Below are 21,558 nucleotides of genomic sequence, written 5' to 3'. Positions count from 1 at the left end.
TATAATAGTTAAACTAAACTTTATTTCTTGCATTTAACTTTAATAGGGCCTTCCCTCTCCTCGATCATCTACCAAAGTCTAAACATAAAGGAATCAACTTCAAGATGCAAACATCGATCTAATCCCCAAATTCCATAACAAATCTCTACTACAAAACCTGTTACAAAACACCCCACGGAATTTGTTGGGTTGTTGCCATTCATGTCAAATAGCAGCCCACATGCACCAGCCAAGCTTGAATGGCAGCACCGTCCATTGACAATAAGTAGCTGCAAGAGATATGCATCGTCCATTGTTAACAAGGGCTGCAAGTCTGGCAGAAAGTTTAGCACAAGTTAGGTGTCCAGAATTGTTGACAAAAAGATGGAATTGGGGGGGGGGGGGGGGGGGGTGAAGAATTTTTTATTGATCCCAAAACTTTATTGAATTAATATATGCATTTTGTTTAGATTTAGAAAAAAGCTTATTGTATCTACTTTCTAATACCATAAGGGGGGGGGGGGGGGATGGGGTTTGATAATGGATTATAAAGCGTTTGAAGATGATAAATAATAGATTGAGAGAAAAGATGATTGTTATTAAGTTAATTTTTGTGGAGTTTTTTTATGATTAAATTGATTGATTAATATGATAGATTCTATGATATTTTAAAATGGATTAAAAGTGTTTAATGATTGTTTAATTTAATGAAATATTAGGTTAATAATTAGGTATAAAAGTAAGAAGTTGTTAGTTTAAGTGTTTGATGAAGAATTTTTTATTGATCCCAAAACTTTATTGAATTAATATATGCATTTTGTTTTACCAAAATCTAGATTTAGAAAAAAGCTTATTGTATCTACTTTCTAATACCATAAAAAAAAAACATATTAATTGAAGTTAAAACATAAGCAATAATTGTTTTACAAAAAATTTATGACAAGGCATAACATCATTATTTTTAGATTAAAAAATAAATTATTTTTTCATAAATAAAAAATCAAATGAAATATGAGTAGCACTAATTACATTTAAAGGAGAAAAAATAAAATTATGGTTGATCGATCTTTTCAAAACCATCATAATAGTTTTCAAGATAATTTAATTTTAAAAAATTCAAATCCATTCAAAATTTAAAAATATAGAAATAATACAATCATTTTTTATATATTTTTATACATTTTATATTTTACAATTCGCTATAATAATCTTTTTAATGCTAATTTTCCTATACTTTCGAAATAATTTTTTATAATATATAAAAAATTAAACTCATCCCTTACATATCATATCCTTTTTTTTTTTTTAATTATCAAGTCAAAGTATCTGTATTATTTCATATGAGTGTCTCATGTACATGTTCGCGCTTTATAGACCAAATCAAGCATATTGATTCACTTCTTGAATAAAAAACTTAACAAAGTAAAACTGAAGAAATAGCAAGAAGATACAGATTAAATTGTATTTGATCATTTAAGGATACTATAAATTAAGAGAATGTAAAAAATAAAAATAAAAAAGGTTAATTATATGTATAAGGTAGAAATTAATGTTACCTTAGAATGCTTGTTTTGGTACGCATGAGGTCATTATCCTTCTTTAATCTGTTCACATAAGGCATCGATAATCTCTTGGAGAGCATTCTTGTCTTGTTCTAATTTTGTATAGTTTTCTTGAAGTTGAATGACGTCGTTTAAATAGTCATTGTCATTAATCTTCTTGATCAATAGACTTTTTTCTAATCTTAGCTGTTTATTTTCGCACTGAAGATCCATATTATTTTTCCTACTAGCCTGTAATCACAAGAAAGAAATGATAAGGTTAATTATATGCACAAATCTTGAGTTAGGCAACTTATAATAAATAAATAAATTATTTCATGATATATAGTAACTAATTTACCAAGTTTATTTTTTAAAGAATTAATGATATAGCAATAAGATTTTAATAAAGAATGATAACAAGTAATTTAATTTTAATTAATTTTGAGTCATATAAAAAAATTCAATTTAAAATGTTAAATTATCAAATGACACTCCAAATATAATTTAAATCACATTTACTAATAACCAAACTATGTGCATAATTGCATTATACTATATATCTTTAATTAATGTGAGGTTCTCATCAATTTACACATCAAAGTTAAATCTCCCTGTCTATCACTCATGATTTCCATCCACATTGATCATTTATGTATTACTTCTTTTATGATTTAATCTTTTTCAATCTGAAAGCGGCTTCACCAAACCTGAGGCACGCAACTGACACACACACACATATATTTGCTAATTTTGTTTGGTGAGAAGAGAGGAGCGGCTATAATTATAATGATTCCATGCAATGTATAAAAAAGAAATTAAAAGGGTTAATTTCAATATAATTTCTTCTTATAAAGTTTCAACTGTGCAAATGTTTCTTTTAAAGTTTTAATCACTTGTCAAATCTTCCATTCATGTCATCCAAAGTAGGAAAAATTAAGGTTTTTTATTCTCAGTTCAAGTGAAATATTGACACCATTAATCCCTCGGGAAGAGAACTGGATCCCTTTCAAAACTCTTGGAGTAGATTGAAAGAAGATTGGATGACTGAGCGAGCAGACAGAGGCCCAACCGTACGTTACCACCACTTATGTCAGATAATTTGACCTAAATATTTTTTCATATATGATGCAGTGACTGGCAAAATAGAACGCAGAAGGACGTAAGAAGAAACACGTACTAATTGGTTTGAGAGCACTTCCACGACAGCATTTTGTATCTGAAGCTGGTCCTTCAAATGGCAAAGTTTATTCTTTACTACTTTCATTTCTTCTTCCTGGGTTTGCACCATCTCCGGCTGCTTAACTCCTTCCCTTTTCAACTGTTCATTCTCTCTCTTTAATTTATTATTTTCTTCGGTGAGCAAAACCAAGTCCTGTTCAGTTTTCATTTTCTTTTCCTGCATGATTTCTCAAAGCATAAGAGTTTAAGGATGTGATTTAAATAAAAATATAGTAAGACACAAAGGATAAATATATGGCAAGTAAGCAATGAGTTAATTACCCTGCATCGCAGCCGATATGCCCTGTCAATCTCCCTTTTCTTTTCACGGTCCGAAGGAGCTTTTCTTTTCAGATTAGCATGAGCTGTGTTAGGAGACTCTCCAGGTAAAGGTGATAGGTACTGCTCGATTGGCACATGGTTCGCTCCATAAGCGCTGTTGGCGGTTTCATTTAGTGCAGATGCGTTGGCTCCACCTGCATTTAAAATTTAGAAGATCAAAACCCTTCACAGAGACCTTCTTTTTCTTTAATAAGCTAACAAATTAAGGGAAAAATAAACATGGGCAATTAGAAAACCTGCTCTGTTATGGCCACATCGTATTCCGAAAGACATATTTAGGGTTTGTTGGTGAAACAAAATGGTGCCATTAATACAATACATATCCTCATGCATACACCACCCACATATATTCCACAATCTTTCTTGCTAACAAAGAAGTTGCCGTATTTCATCCACAACAGCAACTAAGGAGATTGAAGTTAAAAAGTGAACATCACATTCACCTGACAAAAAAATAAAATAAAAAATGAACCTGCAGGAATTCGGAATCTTGATGGCTAGTTTTTCTCCTCAATCATAACATGCACCCATAATTCAAGGGGGAAAAGCCCTCTAATACGACCAGATCTGACTAGATCCAATTACTAAAGCTGATTTATAAATTCTGTCCAGAAACAATATGATTATGTAGTCTGACGCGAACTAGGTTGGCTAACTGGTTACTGTAAAAAAATTAAAGAACAGGGAGGAGGGAGTATTATATATTACAGCTCACGCTTTCTTTTTCTCTATTTACTCGATAGATGTAGTGCTTGGATCAACTTACTTCTATTAGGTTGATGCATCGTATCTAACAGCTCTGTTAAATACACAACATCGAGCGGATCCATTAGCTGCTACCTGTACAAAACGAAAGCAAACAGAACTAGCTAGAGAAGACCAACTCCAAAAAAGGATAACAATGGAAACAAAGACAAGAGAGAAAATACTCATAAAGCTCGATCTTAACGAAGTTTGTTCATAATTGTCAATTGAGTTCGAGAGATGATGTTTAGATATACAAGCTGATAAGTGAAAGCATGGCATTTTAGTGAAATTGTGCGAAAACGCGCGATATCTACGTGCACCGTGAAGGTATCCTGTCATGGCTATAAACTTTCGTGCGATACGTCACTCAGGGACCCATTGGTCTTCACTTTTTTTTATTAACCTTTGGCTTTAATTCGTGTGTTCATTTTTTGTCCTCGTCTTCAAAGGGCGCCGTGGTCCTTTTAGGATTTTATTGAAGTCAGGAATGATCAAGTATCTCTTTTTTTATTTAATTTCTTTTTTAAAGTATTTTTAAAAAAATTAAAAAAATTTATTTTTTTATTTATTTTAAATTTAATTTTTTAATAGTTTTATATTATTTTGATGGACGTATGTTAAAAATAATTTTTTAAAAATAAAATAATATTATTTTAATATATTTTTAAATAAAATATATTTTAAAAAATAATAATGATCATACTAGGTCGCGTGAGCAAGGCGGACAAGGACATCGAATTAAAACAGAAAACAGAGAAAAGGCTAACAAGGTCAACGTAGCATACAATCTATACCTGGTACACAACTACACAAGTAAAGTTGGAAGAAGAAAAAAACAGTAGCAGACCTAATTAAACGCTTGGGTTGAATTGGATTGAATGGGTGTGATGATCTAATTAAATGCGTATCATTTTGCCAAAAAGGGCCTGGACTCCTTTTACCCAGGATTTTATATATTGGTCGGTAGATAAAATAAAAATTCAATTCATGACCTTTTAAGCTACTGTTGCTGCATGCTGTCTCGCGCATCACTCTTGAGTTGCACCTTTTTTTTCTTGTTTATTAGCAGAACAATAATACCAAATTCTGAAAGAAACAAAAAAGAAGTATTTGGAAGTAATTGTTTTTCATTGACAATAAAAAAACCTTTCAAAAATAGATCAGTTTGTGTCTGTTGTTGTCTCCGCATGTTTTTTGCAACTGTTTTACCAAAGCTTATTCTGAATTTCACAGAAACAAAAGTTCCAAAGGATATTGAATGGGGATGCCTGCGTGCCGTAAACGTACTGTAATCATAAGTTTTTTTGCTTTATATATATATAAACCCTTATAACCCTCCTTCCTAGAGATACTTAAAAGAATGAGTATGTCCTGAGCGGGAACTCGGGGTGTGTCAAGCTCAATCACACTGCCAAGATCAAGAATAACAGGTCTAGTGCCAGCCATACCCAAACTCTCTTAGGTTTGATAGTGTGTCAAGTCCTAGACATACTAGACTTCACAGTATACATGCCCAATAAATGAGCATGTTCTAAGTAGAAGCTTGATAGTGTGTCAAGTCTAGTCACATGAGGGCTTGATAGTGTGCGAAACTTCAAGAATGTTGGGTTTGGTGCCAGCCACACCCACACTCGGGCATGCTAGGCATAGTTAAGGATGAGCAAAAAAAATTTAAAAAACCGATTAAACCAAGAAAACAAAAAAAAATAACTGGAAAAAATGATTAAAATTTTAAAAAAATCGACCGGTTTGGTTCGGTTTCGGTTTTATAAGCTCGAAATTGAAATAACCAAACCAAACCAAGATCGAAAAAAACCGAGCCAAAACAAGTCAAACCGAAAAAACAGAGTCAAACCGGTTTTTGTTCTAAAAAAATCAAACCGAACAGAAACCGGTCTCTTCTTGCACGTTTAGAAGAATGAACAACCTCTTTTAGGTCTTATTTCGAGGAAAAACTCAGCCTTCATGGACTTAACTACATTTAATGTCTTGGACCCTAATCTCCCTACATCTTTTAAGTATATAAAAGTCATTAAAGAACCCATCATATTCTCATCAAACATTAATACAAATATATGAAATATTTATTTCTCATTAAATGTTATCAGGATAAGAGTACACTCTAAACTCTTCTCTTCACAAAAGAACAAGATTCATGGGCCATAAATACACTATGAGACCTTCAGAACAAAGATTCACAATCTTCATTCTCTGGTGCATATATATTTTCAGATTATCTCTCTTTAGAATATTCTTGTATTTTTTCTCTCTCAATCAAAAGATATTTATTTAAGTATGAAGAGTCTCCACCTCTATCAAAAAAGATTTTTTGCAAGTAGTAGTTAGCTTGGCCTACCACACACAAGTATAGCTACCAACTACCTTGGTTATAAAAAATTCGGGAGGCCTATTCTTAAGCTAGTTGGATTGGTGGAAAGTGTGGTGGGAATAAAGCAATTAGCTGTTGGTAAGCAGGAATTAATTTAAAAACACAACTTAGAAAGAGGAAGATAAAACTACTTATATCTGTGGCTTAAATCCAGTGTTAAAAAAAGGGCTACCTTGATGCGCCCCCATGAAGCTGTTAATATTGTAAGTGATATTAAGGGATAACATCTTTGAAAAATAATAATTGTAAGTGCCATTTTTTGGTTCTCGGTTTCAAATTAAAGTAATTGTTCAATAAAAGAGGGGTACCTTGATGCGCCCCCATGAAGCTGTTAATATTGATGACGAAGCTAATTATGCAGCTTCAGTACTTCTCATATTTTAACTTGATGCGCCGCCCCCAACCCCCCACCCCCCCCCCCCCCCCCCCCCCATGAAGCTGCTAGATCGACGCAGCTAGTGACTCATGGAATCCTTTTATCCCTTGTTAAGGGTCCCTTTTTCGAGCCTGGATCATTCGCATTTTCTACAGCAAACATCTTCCACATTTTCTACTCATCTTTTCTTGCCCTTCCTGCAAATTATGAGTTATAAACAGAGAGAGGGTTGGACCAAGGTTAAAAATCTAAACAGCAACAGAGACAGATACATGATAATGTACAAAATCAAAACATATTCACGTACGTACCCCATAGTTTCAAGACTAGATCCTTTTCGGCAAACCAGAACCAGAACATTCATTAGTTCCAGCAGAAACAATACCCAAGTTTCAGATGAAAATGTCCGAAGAGCTGGACAATAAGATGCTCATTGAGGGTCGGAGAGATGCAGTTGTGAGGAATCATGGGCAAGCAGGGTTTTTCTTCTTCTTCTTCTTTAAATGGGAAAAGAACCGATCGTTGACGAAGACTTTACAGAACGTTACAATAGCTGAGGACTTGGCTTTTATTGGCCGAGAAATCTTTGTTTTCAGATCTAGCCGATTGGAATAAACCAATTATATCGTTTGATTTAATTGTACGAACCAATCAGCAGTCTTGTGAGCCGTTCTGCCATTAATCAATTTAAACTGTATGAGGTCCATGTTGTAAAAATTTATTGCAAATGACAACAAGGAATCGTTGGCAAAATCCAAAAAGGAAAAATAAACATTGACGAAGTCTTTGCATTAATTAAAAAAAAAAAAACCACATATATGGGCAAGTGCACCGTGTGACAAGTCATAGTATGTTACCATGGGACTAAAATACTAAGCGATGGAACGACGAATTTATAATATTTTCAGAAGTTATGATGAAAACTTTTTTTTTGTTTGCAAGAAAGGGAGAGGAAATTGTAATGAGAGTTTGAGACCCGTCAAATATGATTTTATTGCCAGAGGCAGAACCTACCGGGGGACAAATAATAGTTTTAAGTAATTGATATGAAAATAGACTTTGAATTTAGGGACCAAAGTGATTTTATGAAAATATAGGGGGCGTGGCCGCTCAAAGTAGGCTCACGCGCCGCCCTGTTAATCGCTGCTCTTGATAACCGCCCCTCTATTTTCACGTCACGTATATTCTGAATGTTTGATTAAAGATTATAGTGACAATACCTCTCTCTTGCTAAAAGATATATATTTCTATTATTCTTTGTCTTAATATCATTTATATTTGTTATATTTTTGCTATTTATAGATACTTCTGTTAATTAATGCAACTACGTGTCACTTACTTACATCATAAAATATTTTATTGTGATAATTTTATAAAAAAATCATTTCCCAAATCTCAACTTTTATAAACTGATATAAAATATATAAAAAAATAATTTTAAAAAATTAAAAGAAAGAAAAATATTTTCATCATCATTATTATTATTATAAAAAAAACTAAAAGAAATAGTAAAATTACTATAGCAAAAAACAATTGTTAGTGTAAACCCAAAACAATATGAATTACAATAATGATTCCACATTATGTTATTTGTAACTTAAAATTTTTTTTTCATCATTTTTATATTAGATTGATTATGCGAAGGATTGCTTCTAATGGCTTCACATTTAATTCTCACAATGATAAGAAAAAAGATTAAGTGCATAGTTTATACTTGTTTGACAAAATCAAATTTGATTTTAATTGGTTCAAAACAATTGATCTTTTAAAGGAGAATTCAAAACTTGTCAAATTAGTGATTGATTTGAATGAAAAGGTAAAAGAGTTCTTGGCACATATACAAAAATGCGCTTACATGTGAGGTAGGTTGTCACACTTAAATGACGGGTGTAGTCGTTAATCTTTTTTTTATGTTGTTGGAATCATCTTGATGAGGGTTTTCTTTAATGGTAGTACATGTTGACAGGGGATATTTGGTTTGGCTTTGGCTTTAGCTAACCATTCTTTTTTTCTTTTTTTTTCTATTATCTTCTCGATTTTTGTATCTGATTATCTAAAATTTAGCAAATTAGACTACATAAATTTTTTAATATTGAATTTGATCCTTATTCTTTTGGTTCCTGATTTTAGTAACATTTTTTAAATTTCATTATTCGATATTAAATTGGTTGAGATTAAGCTTCATAACTTTTTTTTACTTGCTTTTTATGGAGGTATTCTGATCTCATGACCTTATATGAGATTTGACAAGTTTGCTCATGTTTGCTTAGGCCCCTCTTTTTTTAATCTTTTTTATAGTTTGATTTTTAATTTTTATTATATCATTTTACATTGAATTGGTTGAGAATTGAGTTTTATTAAAAAAAATTGTTGTCATATTTTAATTTTATAACCTAAATTATATATTTAAGAAGTTAATTCGAGTTGATTTAATTTTTAATTTTAATTTTTTTAATTTATTATTTAATAAGTTAACTTGAGTTGTCTTGTTTTTGCCGCATGAGATTGATGAAAGAGAGTATTATGATAGGTCTCGTGTTAAAAAGATTGCTATGAAACATCAGAAGATAATATTCTTTCTTGGGCGAGAAAGAACCACCACTTAGATAAAATGTTTTCCTTCCCTTTACAATGATAACCTAGGCTGCTTTATATAAGCAATAAACCAATTCCTACTTGCAAAATAAAAGGATCCTATCAAACCTAGCTCAGCTATCAATGATAGGTCCCGTTCAAGATTGCTATAAAATATCAAAACATAAGGCCATGTTTGTTTCTCGGAATTCATTTTCTGGAAAACCACTTTCCAAACTTTCCTGTGTTTGTTTGCCACTAGGAAAGTTGGTCAACGGAAAACACTTTCCGGTCAACGGAAAACACTTTCTGGTCAACGGAAACACTTTTCGGTCAACGGAAAACACTTTCCAGTCAAAGAAAAATTTGTGTTTGTTTTCCGGAAAGTGGTTTCCGGGAAACCACTTTCCAAACTTTCATGTGTTTGTTTGCCATTGGAAAAGTTGGTCAATGGAAAACACTTTCCAGTCAAAGAAAAATTTAGCTTGGTTTTCAGGAAAGTGTTTTCCTGAAAAATTTGGGCGGAAAACACTTTTCGGAAGTTGTGAAAAATTTAGAAATGTCATTATTTGCTGATTATATCAAATTTGATCCCCAAACTTTTGATTGCTATATATAATTTGTTTTGAATATTTATTTTTCAATTTCTTCTCTTAAAATTTAATTTTTATATTAATTTTGGTCCTTATTTTTATAATTGCTATTTGCTTTTTCCTTATCATTTTTTTATTGAAATTTTTTATCTATCAAATTTGATCCTCATTCTTTTGATTTTTACTTATTTTATTTAAAATAATTTATGAAATGTTAATTATTATTATTTTAATTTCTTCACCTTTTATTTTTTTTAATTTTTTAGATTTGATCTCTATTATTTTGATTATTATTTATTTTATTTGAGATAATTTATGAAATTATATTTTTTTTTTCAATTTCATTCTCATTCAACTTTTTAATTTGTAAGATTTGTTCCTCATTATTTTAATAAACTTGAAAAAATAAAACATTAATAAGTTATTTTCCAGCTCATTTTCCATAACATAACCAAACACTGAAAAGTGTTTTCCAACTTATTTTTCATTACACTACCAAACATCGGAAAATACTTTCCCGGAATTCACTTTCCTGGAATTCACTTTCCCAGGAATTCACTTTCCAAAAGGAAACTACTTTCCTGCAAACAAACGGGACCTAATATTCCTTTTGATTTCCTTCCAATCTGGTTACGTACACAATATAGATATAGGCAGCAGATGGTGTGGCGGAGTGGTCCAGCTATTTTTTTAAGGTTGCCTTTTTTTCTTTTTCCTTTTCGGTTTCGTTTTTCAAAATCCAGTCCTTTTTAAATCAAACCTTTATTTTTAATTAAAAATTAAGCTTCATCTTTTTCTTCTAAAAAGTTTTGATAATTTTATCCATGATTTTTTTAATTTTTTTCTTGTTCATTAATTTTTTTTTTTAATGATGTCAAGTCGTAGATTTTTTCTTCTTCTTTAAATACATTAACAATACTTAATCATTACTTTCTTATAGGTCATCATGATGCTTAAATCTAAATTATCATTCAAATTTTCTTAGTCAAAGATTCCATCCTTGCAATGGTTGGAGTAGTTAATTTCACTTCATCAAAATATTCAAACCCTTGATGTATTTCACGAGCATGAAACATGGAAGAAGCCAGTTTTCCTTAATGAACACGAGGCAAGAAAGAAAGGTGATTCCCAGGGTCAAGGAGGAGCAGCATTACATATTCTCCATCAATCGAAAAATACCAAGGAACACACAAACCGAGACAATTAAGTGCTCTTCGATACCTTAAAACACCATAGATGAGCACTCAAAAGACAGACCTCTTCTTAGCAATGACCTTCCTACGAAAGTTCACGTGCACTCTTCATTTTTTATAAATTCTATAGATCAGACATGCTATTCCATTCAGGCAATAAGACTTCATTGTTTATGAGGTTAATATAATTTACAAGAATTCATTGTTTATCGAATAATGGCAAGAATCGAATCAAGATACAACAAGAACATTCAATCAATACTTCTGCAGAACATGTCTACACTGCTTCTGTTCACTAAAACCGTACACCTAGAAAATAATTAATTCACAAGTGGTTCTAACCCCTACCCATCACATCAGAAGCTTTACGCCCTTTGAGAAAAGATTGCCTCCCGATATCCTGCATGAGCACACCAAGCACAGTCATCAGTATGAGACCTTAATAGGCCAATAGTTCTCCGTTGTGAATGAATTTAGGTTACTATACTCCCAATTACAAAGAGCTTTTAAAAGTTTCAAGAATCTCTAATACTTCATCCAACATTGTAACCCAAACCTTACCTACTTTCGTTTCATTGTGTAATACATAAGACTGAGCATTATAAGTTATCTTTTGCGAATCTTCTTGAAAAGAGCCCATGCACTTTTTCTTCTAATTAAAGAGCCCATACTGATACTATTACAATCTACTTTGTCCACCTATAACAGAAGAATTCAAAAAATATTGTAGACTATCGTGGATGCTAGGGTAGCTGTTTGGCGCAAGGTTTTAAAACATTATTTCCAATATCGAGCCTTGGATCCATCGATTTCAGGAGATGGGATCAAACAACGGTCTTACAAATGGAAGGTTAAGCCATGACTGACCTGGTTAACTCCTGATCATAGGTGGACAAAGTAGATTGTTGACGGCTCAGCTTTGCAGAAACCATGACAGATTGCAGGGGTAGGTGGCGTGCTTCATGTTGAAATGATAGGTGTTCTGGTCTCATGCATGGGAGTGATGATGGCCACTAACAGGGTAACAGAGATTTCTGTCACAGGCAGACACTTAGGGTTGTTGCAGAATCTTCTACCAGCGATGCTATTGCATGGCTACAAGGAGGGGAGAGGTGCCATGACAGATGAAAAGGTGCTAAACAAGGTATGGTTAATATGCAATTTTTTTTCGAAGGCAACTTTAAGACATACTTTACTTGGTGCAAATACCGTGGCTAATAGTTAGGCCAAGCAATGGACTGGAATGGTTATTCACTTCACAGAGTCATTCTGAGATCTGTTTGTTGTTTAGGTGGGCCGTTGCTTATCAGGAGCCTGTGCTGGTTGTGGTGTGTGGAGTTCGCTTGTTCTACAGATAAGCTTATAGTGTAGCTGGTTTTGTGGTTGGCCTTTGGCTTTTGATTTTTTTCATGTTTTATTCTATCAAAGGCAAAATGAGATCAAATTCAATTAATCAAAGAAAACAAGTTTAAGAAATCACTTCAAGACAGCAATGATTCCCACCATTGTCAGCAAAGCCAGCAATATGTGGTGAAAAATCTCCTCCTGCTCATTTTCTTTTTGAACATAATGCATGAGAAAAATAAATGTGTTTGTGGTCCCTGATTTGAGTACTCAAACATAGGAGACAGAATAAAAGTAGCGGAAATGATACAACCACGAAATAGGCATGCTTGCAGAGAAACTTGGCGCAAGGAAACTACATAAATACATTTAGAAAACACTGTACGGGAATAAAGCTTGCAAGCAATTTTTGTGTGAGACTATGAAATACTTTTTGCAAAACATCTAATGGTACCTTCTCATACTTGCTTCCGTATCTTTTTGGCTCAGTATTTTGTCGCCTAAAACTTGATTTTGCATTTTGAGCATCACATTCCGATGTTTCAGCTTCTCAATCTCATCCAAAAGTTGTTTTCTTTCGGATTCCCAACCATCCCAATTGGCATTTTGATACAATATATTGCGTTCATTTTCTAGCAGCGCCACCTCAAGTTGGTTACATCCTTGCTACAAGAGTAAGGAATGCAATGTCATTCAAGAAGTTCTCAAACTTATTACAGCTAAAAAGATGTGCGACCACAAGTTTACTGAGAAGAGAAATGAGATAGAAAGTTTTTCACATGGCTACCACAGTACCAGTATTTAGCAATAGAAAAGATGGTTGAAATTAAATCCATATTATATTTAAAAAAAATCGGCAAAAAAGTATCATGCAATAATACAGATGAAAGTCCACAGGATATTTATCTAATTAGTTACCTCTCATTAGGAAAAGTAGTTTTGTCACCAGAAATTACACTAGCCAGATTCTATAAAATTAGCACGTACTGGAAACACTAGAACCCAAGCTATATTTTCACTCCATCTGATTACAGATGCATCGAATGTGAGTTTGAGCAAATTGCCATCATAATCTTGGATAGATAGGCATGGATAAACTAAAAACCCAAAGCAATAGAAAGTAAGCTTAAAACTCTGAAGCCAAGCTCAACAACTAGTATCTCTCAAAATTCATCTGATTTGCAAACAAGAAAAAGGCAACTAGAATTAACATAGCACAGTGGCTGAGTAGAAAATATTTTCATCCAACTTACCTTTTAGAAATGAATCCTTCATATCGACTTGCTTGATTAGGCAGTCATAGTAAAAACAGAAAGATAAGGGTGTATACTTGAAGCAGCAGCTACAAGCCGTGAAGTTTTAAGCAAAGTGATCAACAGCCCCCCTATGATGTGTAATTGGCTACAAATATTATTGATATTTTATTTTATATTTTTTTTGCAGAAGTTTTATTCCAAGAAAATAAAAAGGTTTTATAAAGACCCAATCAGAATTTAAGACAAGAACTAAACATAAACCAAAAAAATTGACCCAGATTTAAGGAAGTGAAGGGAAAAAAAGGAACCCAGCTGGAGGCACTTCAAGTCAGCCACTAAGGAGTTTTAATGAAACTTCTTGGATAAACATTTCAAGATCCAGCTAGAGCAGAAGGGATGGACATGATCACATTGCACAGGGTAGCAGCAAAGACAAAACCAAGGCAGAAAGAACAAGTGATGCAGAGTACACAATTAGACTGAACCAAGGTGAGAGTGTGCAAAAAACCAGATAAGTGGACAGAACCATGGAAAAGGTAAGGCATCAATAGCATCTTTTAATTAATAAAATTTCATCATTCTCCTTAAGTTATAATGGATGAACATCCATCAACATTCACGAATATATCATCATGATCATTAATATTTTCGGAGATGCTAAGGGTAATACTCTATCCACCACCAGCAGCAGCAGAGACAGTTAGACTGAACCAAGCCGAGAGAAGTGCAAATCAGATAACAAGACTGAACCAAGGAGGCTCTAAGGCACTAATTGTATCTCAAATTTAATGAAATCCTCTGCATTCTCCTTAAATTTATAATGGATCAGCATTCATCAACATTCATGGGTGGTTCATCACAGATGTACAGAGATAATGTAAGTAATAGTTACAGATTTAGCATCAGGTTTTGAGACTAATGGACACTTTTTCTTCATGTGTAGCTGCTATCAACTAACCATTGAAGTTTTGTCTTACATCACATGATCTGATAGATTCAACAAACCAAGGTGAAGCATGTTAATAATTTTTAATTCATATGCCCAACAGCATCAATGTGATGCCAACAAACAAATCAGCTTAGACTAGGTGAATAATTTAATGGGGTGGGGTACTAGAATAAAAGAACACAGAAACACACACACAAAGAGAGAGAGAGAGAGAGAGAGAGAGAGAGAGATGCACCATTATTTGTTGCAAAAACGGCTGTTGTGATAGTGTGTCCAATAGAATTTCTTGATTAGAAATAACTTTCTTTGAATTGCAGATTTCGCTTTTAAGGTTCCCTATCTCAACTTCTTTTGACCGCAATTTATGAGCCATCGAATCATTTTCTTCCCGACAGGATTCATTCTCCCTCTTCAACTGGGCATTTTCTTCCCGAAGATTTTGCAATTCAATCTCTCTATCTTCTTTCTTTACCTGCCAAAAAGAAATCAAGAGACATCATGAAAGGTAAAAAAATGGATATTTGCCTCAAGTGGTGAAGACAATTAAGTAGAATGCTATACCTTACATCGTTGTCGATACTCAGCATCAATTTTTCTTTTCTTTTCCCTTCTATCTTGTGGAGTTACAGAAAAAATTATTCCATATTGTGGCATAGCTGGTTGGGCCAACATATGTTGAGGCACTGTCAGATCTTCTAAACCCATACAACAAATGCATCACATTAATGGTCTAGCACTCCTCTATGAATAACTCTAGAATTAAAGGTGAACTAACATAAAAGCATGCAATTATGGGTTGGATTTGTTAAAATTGGAAGTAAACTTCCACTGAGCATGAACACAAATGATAAAACGACCCATCCATCTAGTTGCTTTGCTGACGAGGAAAGGAAAGGATGCAGCAAGCAAGCCTATCCACCCAAATTGGAAGTGAAGAAAGAATAGGTAAGGATCCTTCCCTTCCTTCCTCGTCCATCGTCCCTAACAAACTCACCGCAGAAATACAATTATACAAATTACTGGAATTAATCTTACAACCAACCCGATTTGATTTTTTTTAAAATAAGACTTATAATCAAGCCCTCACGAGCAATTTTATACGAAAACAACAACAACGAAGCTTGCATAAGAAAATTCGAAACAAGGTAAAAAAAAAATTAAAAAAAATCAAAATCATTAAAGAAACGGTTGAGCTGATTGCTTGATTGATAATCGCTTTCGTAGTCAAGATATAAATCCAAATAATAATAACAGCAAGTGTTGAGTAGTTACCTGCTGCTGTTGGGTAGTGCGGCTGGTAGAAGGGAATCATTTCATCCAATAAACCGTGACTGATCTATCTTCATGGAGAGCTATAAGTTATTTTAACATGTAAATATGAAAGAGCGGAGTCGCGCGAGACACCTTCCATGCCGCGCGATTCTTTCTTATCGCGCCACCAAACGCCCGATTCTTCGCTTCCAAGTTTCCCTTTTTTTTAATTCAAAATTAGTACAAGTGGATTAGGGTTAATGAATTCCGTCCGTTCATTTAGGTTTAATTGTTTTAATTGTATCCCTGAACTTTAGTTCTACATCAAATTATTTACTAAAGGAACCCCTAAATTCTCATCCCTGAACTCTAATCTTGTTGCAATGTGATCCCTCTCTTAACTCTAGGGTTCTGTTGGTTTTTTTACCTGAGGCCAAACAAACAAAAAGTCTGTCATTTAACGACGTCTCCCCTTTGTTATATTTCAGAATCAAATTAAAATTAGCTCAAGATGTATTTTCAAGAGCCCGATGCTAATGTTTTAATCAATTTCTGTAAGCACCGGCTCTAGGAAATTAAGATTAATTAGAAATAAAATGGGGTAAATTAATGAGAACAAAGAATTTATTTTTATTTTATAGATTTTATAGATATTTGATTGAAAAGAATGAGATGGGAATAGAAATAAAAATTAAACATTTGTAAGGATAAAAAATTTATTTTTAAATAAGAATGATAATTTTTCCAAAAACATCATTGTTTTTATTGTAGTTTAATGTGAGTCCAATGTTAATTTATATGTTAATTTTTTAAAAAAAATATTAAAAAATAGCTTATTGAATAATCATGTGATTTTGGCGTTGTATCAAGTGAGTTTATTAATTTATTGTAATAAACACTTTTAACATTGATTTTGGCAATAATCTTAAAACATGCAAGTCTATTTAGGAGTGTGGTAATAATCTCAAAAAATACATTAAAATAATATTTTTTTTATTTTTAAAAAATTATTTTTAATATCAATACATCAAAATGATCTAAAAATACCAAAAAAATATTAAATTGAAATAAAAAAATTTAATTTTTTTTAAAATACTTTTAAAACATAAAATCAAACAGTCGATTTGAGCTTTAACAATCTCAATATATACTCTATAGTTAAGTAAACTGCATATAGTCGAAAAGTTGTCCATAATTAAACTAAATTCAAAAGTCTTATTACAACGAGCAGGGTGCATATATAATTTTCAATCCACAAACTAGTACATCTGATATTGTAAATTCTATGATATAGAAGAAGACTAATTGTTTTGTCCAGAAGGACCCATTATAAATACCCTACTACTTTTTTTATTTTTTATATATATATATATATATATATATATATATATATATATATATATATATATATATATATATATATATATATAAGAGTGACAATTTTATAAACAAAATATCAACGAGAGCTATGAAATTTTTCGTTAACCAATAAGTTCATCGTTTAGATCTCTTTGCCGAAAATGCTCAAGTACTTTTATACTTCATAAAACAAGCTTTTAAATTATCAATTATCACTAATTATTTTTCCTTCCATAAGTGAACACATTAGAATATTTGGCTTGATTTCTTCATCTTCTTTTTAATATATTTTTCAAAAATTTATTTGTATGATTTTTATTGTTGTTAAAAAAACACAAAAAAAAATAACAAACACAATTGATCATAACTGTTTTTTCCCTATTTATTTCTAATCTTGCGTGTTGGAGTGTGGTTGCAGTTATTTTTCAAAGTGTTTTTCATTCAGAAATATATCAAAATAATATGTTTTTTATTTTTTAAAAATCATTTTTTATATCAGCACATCAAAATAATTTAAAAACACCAAAAAAATATTATTTTGAAACAAATAAAAAATTAAAAAAAAATTCAAATTTTTTTAAATACGCTTTTAAAACGTAAAAACAAACAAAAAATCCACCACCTAAGAAAAATACAGCACCTTATAGGCCATTATTAAAAAATAAAAAATAAAAATTAAGTGCCCTATTTTTTTATGATTAAAGCCAAAGAATGATGAAATGAGCTAAAAAATATATTAAAAGAAAATATAAAAAAAATGTTCGACTCCATATTTTGGTGGTCTTTTTTTTATTTAAAGTAGCTAGCTTTTTTTTTTAAAAAAAAAAGAGCATTAAAAATAATGGTGAAGATTTCGAACAAATGGGGACATCAAATAAGGGTATATATATAGAAGTTTCCTAAAAAATTAAAACAATTAATTAAAAAAATATATGATTTCATATTTAATAAAATGTATTTTAGAAAATATAAAAGAAACTTGAACTTTTTTGAAAAAGAGAATTAAAGAATTTACTTGTTGATTAATGAGAATTTTGATAGAACTCGTTGATCTTTTGCTTCTTAAACCTAAACTTACTGAAATTCTCGCTGTTTAAAGAAATCCCAACTATCTAGAGAATGGGTGGCGTCGACGGTCTAAAATCATTATTAATTAACCATTCTTTTTATTACTCCATCACTTGCATCTGCAAATTAATGTCAAATATTGCTTCCCATATTTTGCTTCATCAGTTCCCTAGCAATAAGATCAAAGTAAAAAAAGAAGAGTTAGGCAACAAAAATAAGAGATAAAAGAAGAAAAAGAGAGAGACAGAGAGAGCTGACCTGAGAAGTCGAGTGTGCTCAGCAGCCATGGCAAAGTCGTTGTCTTCTCGAGCTTTTATGATCTTGAATATAAGACAGAGGCGTTGTTGATTGTACAGAGTTTGTCGCAATATCAGAGACGTTTCCTTGGTGAGTTGATCACATTGAGATTCAATCTCTTCGAAGCTCCTTCTGATTTTCATTTGCCCATCTTTGATGCGCTGTTGTTGTTCACCAATCTCCGCCATGTCTTCTCTTAAGCTTTCCATGTTTGCTTTTAGTTTTCGGTTTTGTTTTGATCTCTGCATGCCAAAATTATGGTTTTAGTAAAAATATGATTTAACTTTTTATGGAGTGAGCTTTCTTTCTTTCTTTCTTTCTTTCTTTACAACCGCTGAGGGGAAAACAATGCATAAAACACTCCTCTTATGGTCCTGAAATTAGAATTTTCTAAAAACATAATTTTTTTTTTATTTTATAAGATGATAAAAAAAAAGTCCTTGTGAGAGAATTATGTTGATTTTGTTTTTAAATGAACAAAAATAATTACATTTTTTTAAACAATAAAAAAGATCAAAATGCTCCTAAGCATTAGGATTATATTGTTTTATTCTAGAATTAAATTAGTAATTTTACTATGAAATAGAAAAGAAAACGACTAATTTAAGTACTCTATATAATTTGTAAAAAACAACTGAGTTATGATGAGAAATAACATTTTTTCTCTGTGTCTAATTCAAAGTTTTTTTTAATTCAAGTACAATTTTATCATTTTACTATTCTAATAAATAATAAAATGTTTATCGGAGTATAATGATTTTTCCTTTATCTTTAGCTGTTATTTTAATTTTAATAAGTCAATTTAAAGCCACTTAATGCCATCTAAAACACCCAAGAACGTACTAAGTAATTTTTTTAAAAAAAAATTACAGAGTTAGATTTAGAAGAAAAACAAGTTTTTTTCACCAAAAAAAAAAACTATCCTTCAAAATAAAGGTACCGACGAAACATGTTTTTAGCCTCTAATTTTCTTATTTCTTACAACATTTAAATAGAAGTGCATTAAATGAGATAAAAGTAATTCTATCATTAATAATTCTTTTACCACTTATTTACGATCCGAATACTTTTTGCAACAATAGTGATCATTCATTGCTTTTCTTTCTCTTTGCTTGATTCTTTCGGTCTTTTTTTTATTTATTTTTTTCTAGTTTATTAAGGTACACAAGTTGATAATACTTGATACTGGGGTTTAATTGTTTAATTATATAGTACACATAGACCATTGATAATCCATGTCATTTCACAATTAACTAAAACATTAAAAGAACTGGGATTTTTTTATTTTGTTTCATGCATTATTTATGTAAATAGTGAAACATCTTCTCTTTCTTTCTTTTTCTCACTTTATCGTTTTATTTTTTTGTTTTAATACTTTTATTTTTATTTTTATTTTTTTGATTTGATCATTTTGTTGCCTAATTCTATGAAATAAGGTTTAAAATTTGAGTAAAGATACAGAATTAAAAGAAAGAGGGCTCTAATGTCAAACACGGATAAAATGTATGGTTAATATATTAAAGTTTTTAGAATTTTTATTTTAAAAGGATTTATTTATAGTAAAATTGATTATTGATATTATTGATATTCAGAACTTTGGTTCAAAGTTTTCTATACATTTTAGTACACTATAATTTTAAATCTTGAGAGGTTCTATTTTCTTTTTCTATAATGTAGAACTTAAAAACTCTAGCGTTAAACGCCGGTGTCATAATTAAAAGCAGAATTAGGCATGCAAGCTATAACTTTGTTTGATAATAGTGTAGTTAATAAATTAAGAATTTACAAAGCAGAGGACATCTCTTTCGTATTAGTATAAGAAAACTCATTCTTAAAAGGAAAAAAAAACAAAAAACAAAATCTTAACGTACTTACCCGAAATCTCTTCATTGCAATAGCCCGGCGATTTCTGACTAACTTGCTGCATCCCTCGTTCATTGACTCGGTGTTCCTGAGTTTCAGAAATGACTTCTCCATCGATCACAGCTCTAATTAAGCCTACTCAAATATTTATTCACCTCGAGAGATCCTGTAATCTCCTAATAGAGAACAGACTGCTGGTTCCCTGAGGGCAGTATTGATTTAGGCACCAGAATGTTTCAAAAGTTTCGAGTGCATTGGCTTCAAGGCAGGCCCGATCCTATTTATAAGCAAGACACGCTTCAGATCAAAGTCTTCCTTTGTTTTTCTTGGTCTCCCTCCCAAACCGTCGAGCAACGGCTCTTGACAAAAGCATGGTCGCGTGATATCGCGCGATGAGAAAGTTTCAAAGGCTCCATTCGGCCCCATTAACGTGAATTTGAAATTTTGTTTTGCCCCTAAATTTCTTAATTCTTAACTCTTGCGTACAATGCTCTCCCATACATATGTTCTGAAATGAGAGTTTTTTTTTTTTTTAGCTGACATGGCACATTTATCAAGTCAGCATGAAAGTTTCGAAATCGGAATTGATCAAAGCTTCCAAATTTTAAATTTAAATTTCCATAGCAGGCGTATGCGGTTTGTTTTTGTGATTAGAAAATGATTTTGTAAAAATTTAATTTTTTTATATTGTTTTGATGTTAAAAATAAATTTTAAAAAATAAAAAATATATAAATTATTTTCATGTGTTTTCAAGTGAAAAACACAATAAAAAACAACCGTTATCACAATAATAAACAAGCTTTTAAACTATATTTAAGAGTGTGGTAACTTTTGTTTTTTTAATGTTTTTTTTAAATATATTAAATTGATATCTTTTACATATATTTTTAATGATTTTAATTTGATGATATTAAAAATTAAAAAAAATTAATAAATTTCTAAAAAAAAAAACTATACACCACCCCACCAAACACGTAATTGATTCTAACACCTTAAGCAAGATTAGATTTTTACAGGAGCCTTTAATTTAACATTTTAATCTTTCAATTACAAAGTCAAAAATAAGCGCTAGTTTAAACTTTGTTCAACCGAATTATGCGATTATACTAGAAGAACTGAGAACGAAGAATATTATATCTTCTATTCATAGAAAAGTTTGAAAATTAATTAGAAAATGAAATAATTTTGAAGAGAGAATACAAATTTTGATAGTTC

At 31.4% G+C, this 21,558-nt stretch overlaps 3 protein-coding genes across 13 annotated transcripts; all 3 read right to left on the bottom strand.

The window, feature by feature from the left end:
- Positions 1-2: 2 nt before the first annotated feature.
- On the bottom strand, positions 3-7,246 carry LOC133701055 (uncharacterized). Of its 6 annotated transcripts, XM_062124829.1 has the most exons (8): positions 6,907-7,245; positions 6,528-6,792; positions 3,850-3,923; positions 3,320-3,526; positions 3,024-3,217; positions 2,701-2,919; positions 1,536-1,772; positions 3-313 (listed from the first exon to the last, which is right to left on the bottom strand). In XM_062124829.1, the coding sequence occupies exons 4-7, from the start codon at positions 3,414-3,416 to the stop codon at positions 1,569-1,571; spliced, it is 714 nt and encodes a 237-aa protein (XP_061980813.1). In that variant the 5' UTR covers positions 3,417-3,526; positions 3,850-3,923; positions 6,528-6,792; positions 6,907-7,245; the 3' UTR covers positions 3-313; positions 1,536-1,568. The 6 variants fall into 6 exon arrangements, with proteins under 6 accessions (XP_061980813.1, XP_061980815.1, XP_061980816.1 ...); XM_062124831.1 differs by lacking the exon at positions 3,320-3,526 and having other exon boundaries at positions 6,392-6,792; positions 6,907-7,246; XM_062124832.1 differs by lacking the exon at positions 3,320-3,526 and having other exon boundaries at positions 6,907-7,246.
- Positions 7,247-11,103: 3,857 nt separating this feature from the next.
- Positions 11,104-16,221, bottom strand: LOC133702177 (uncharacterized). Of its 6 annotated transcripts, XR_009843676.1 has the most exons (7): positions 15,777-16,076; positions 15,066-15,199; positions 14,740-14,976; positions 12,754-12,965; positions 12,147-12,374; positions 11,823-12,050; positions 11,104-11,355 (listed from the first exon to the last, which is right to left on the bottom strand). XR_009843676.1 is itself a non-coding variant. In XM_062126433.1 (5 exons), exons 1-5 carry the CDS (start codon positions 15,814-15,816, stop codon positions 11,307-11,309), a joined length of 672 nt encoding a protein of 223 aa, XP_061982417.1. In that variant the 5' UTR covers positions 15,817-16,009; the 3' UTR covers positions 11,104-11,306. The 6 variants fall into 6 exon arrangements, 1 of the variants encoding a protein (XP_061982417.1); XR_009843677.1 differs by having other exon boundaries at positions 11,823-12,374; positions 15,066-15,196; positions 15,777-16,221; XR_009843678.1 differs by having other exon boundaries at positions 11,823-12,374; positions 15,066-15,160; positions 15,777-16,221.
- Positions 16,222-17,153: 932 nt separating this feature from the next.
- Positions 17,154-20,608, bottom strand: LOC133701433 (uncharacterized). The gene is made up of 3 exons (XM_062125347.1): positions 20,355-20,608; positions 18,441-18,721; positions 17,154-18,351 (listed from the first exon to the last, which is right to left on the bottom strand). Exons 1-3 carry the CDS (start codon positions 20,454-20,456, stop codon positions 18,315-18,317), a joined length of 420 nt encoding a protein of 139 aa, XP_061981331.1. The 5' UTR covers positions 20,457-20,608; the 3' UTR covers positions 17,154-18,314.
- Positions 20,609-21,558: the final 950 nt, after the last annotated feature.

The sequence above is a fragment of the Populus nigra genome, chromosome 8, assembly GCF_951802175.1.
Source record: "Populus nigra chromosome 8, ddPopNigr1.1, whole genome shotgun sequence".
Taxonomy (NCBI): domain Eukaryota; kingdom Viridiplantae; phylum Streptophyta; class Magnoliopsida; order Malpighiales; family Salicaceae; genus Populus; species Populus nigra.
This window is presented reverse-complemented; position numbering and strand designations above follow the sequence as displayed.

Coding starts and splice junctions, on each gene's coding strand:
- LOC133701055 (XM_062124829.1), bottom strand. CDS start 3,416: ATGCATGAGGATATGTATTGTATTAATGGCACCATTTTGTTTCACCAA. Junction 3,218..3,319: donor ATGTGGCCATAACAGAGCAG/GTTTTCTAATTG, acceptor TTTTAAATGCAG/GTGGAGCCAACGCATCTGCA. Junction 1,773..2,700: donor AAGTGCTCTCAAACCAATTA/GTACGTGTTTCT, acceptor TTGTGATTACAG/GCTAGTAGGAAAAATAATAT.
- LOC133702177 (XM_062126433.1), bottom strand. CDS start 15,816: ATGATTCCCTTCTACCAGCCGCACTACCCAACAGCAGCAG. Junction 14,977..15,065: donor AGTATCGACAACGATGTAAG/GTATAGCATTCT, acceptor TCTTTTTGGCAG/GTAAAGAAAGAAGATAGAGA. Junction 12,966..14,739: donor CGTTTTTGCAACAAATAATG/GTGCATCTCTCT, acceptor TTACTCTTGTAG/CAAGGATGTAACCAACTTGA.
- LOC133701433 (XM_062125347.1), bottom strand. CDS start 20,456: ATGGAGAAGTCATTTCTGAAACTCAGGAACACCGAGTCAATGAACGAG. Junction 18,722..20,354: donor TTGCAATGAAGAGATTTCGG/GTAAGTACGTTA, acceptor TTTGGCATGCAG/AGATCAAAACAAAACCGAAA. Junction 18,352..18,440: donor GAGCACACTCGACTTCTCAG/GTCAGCTCTCTC, acceptor TCTTATTGCTAG/GGAACTGATGAAGCAAAATA.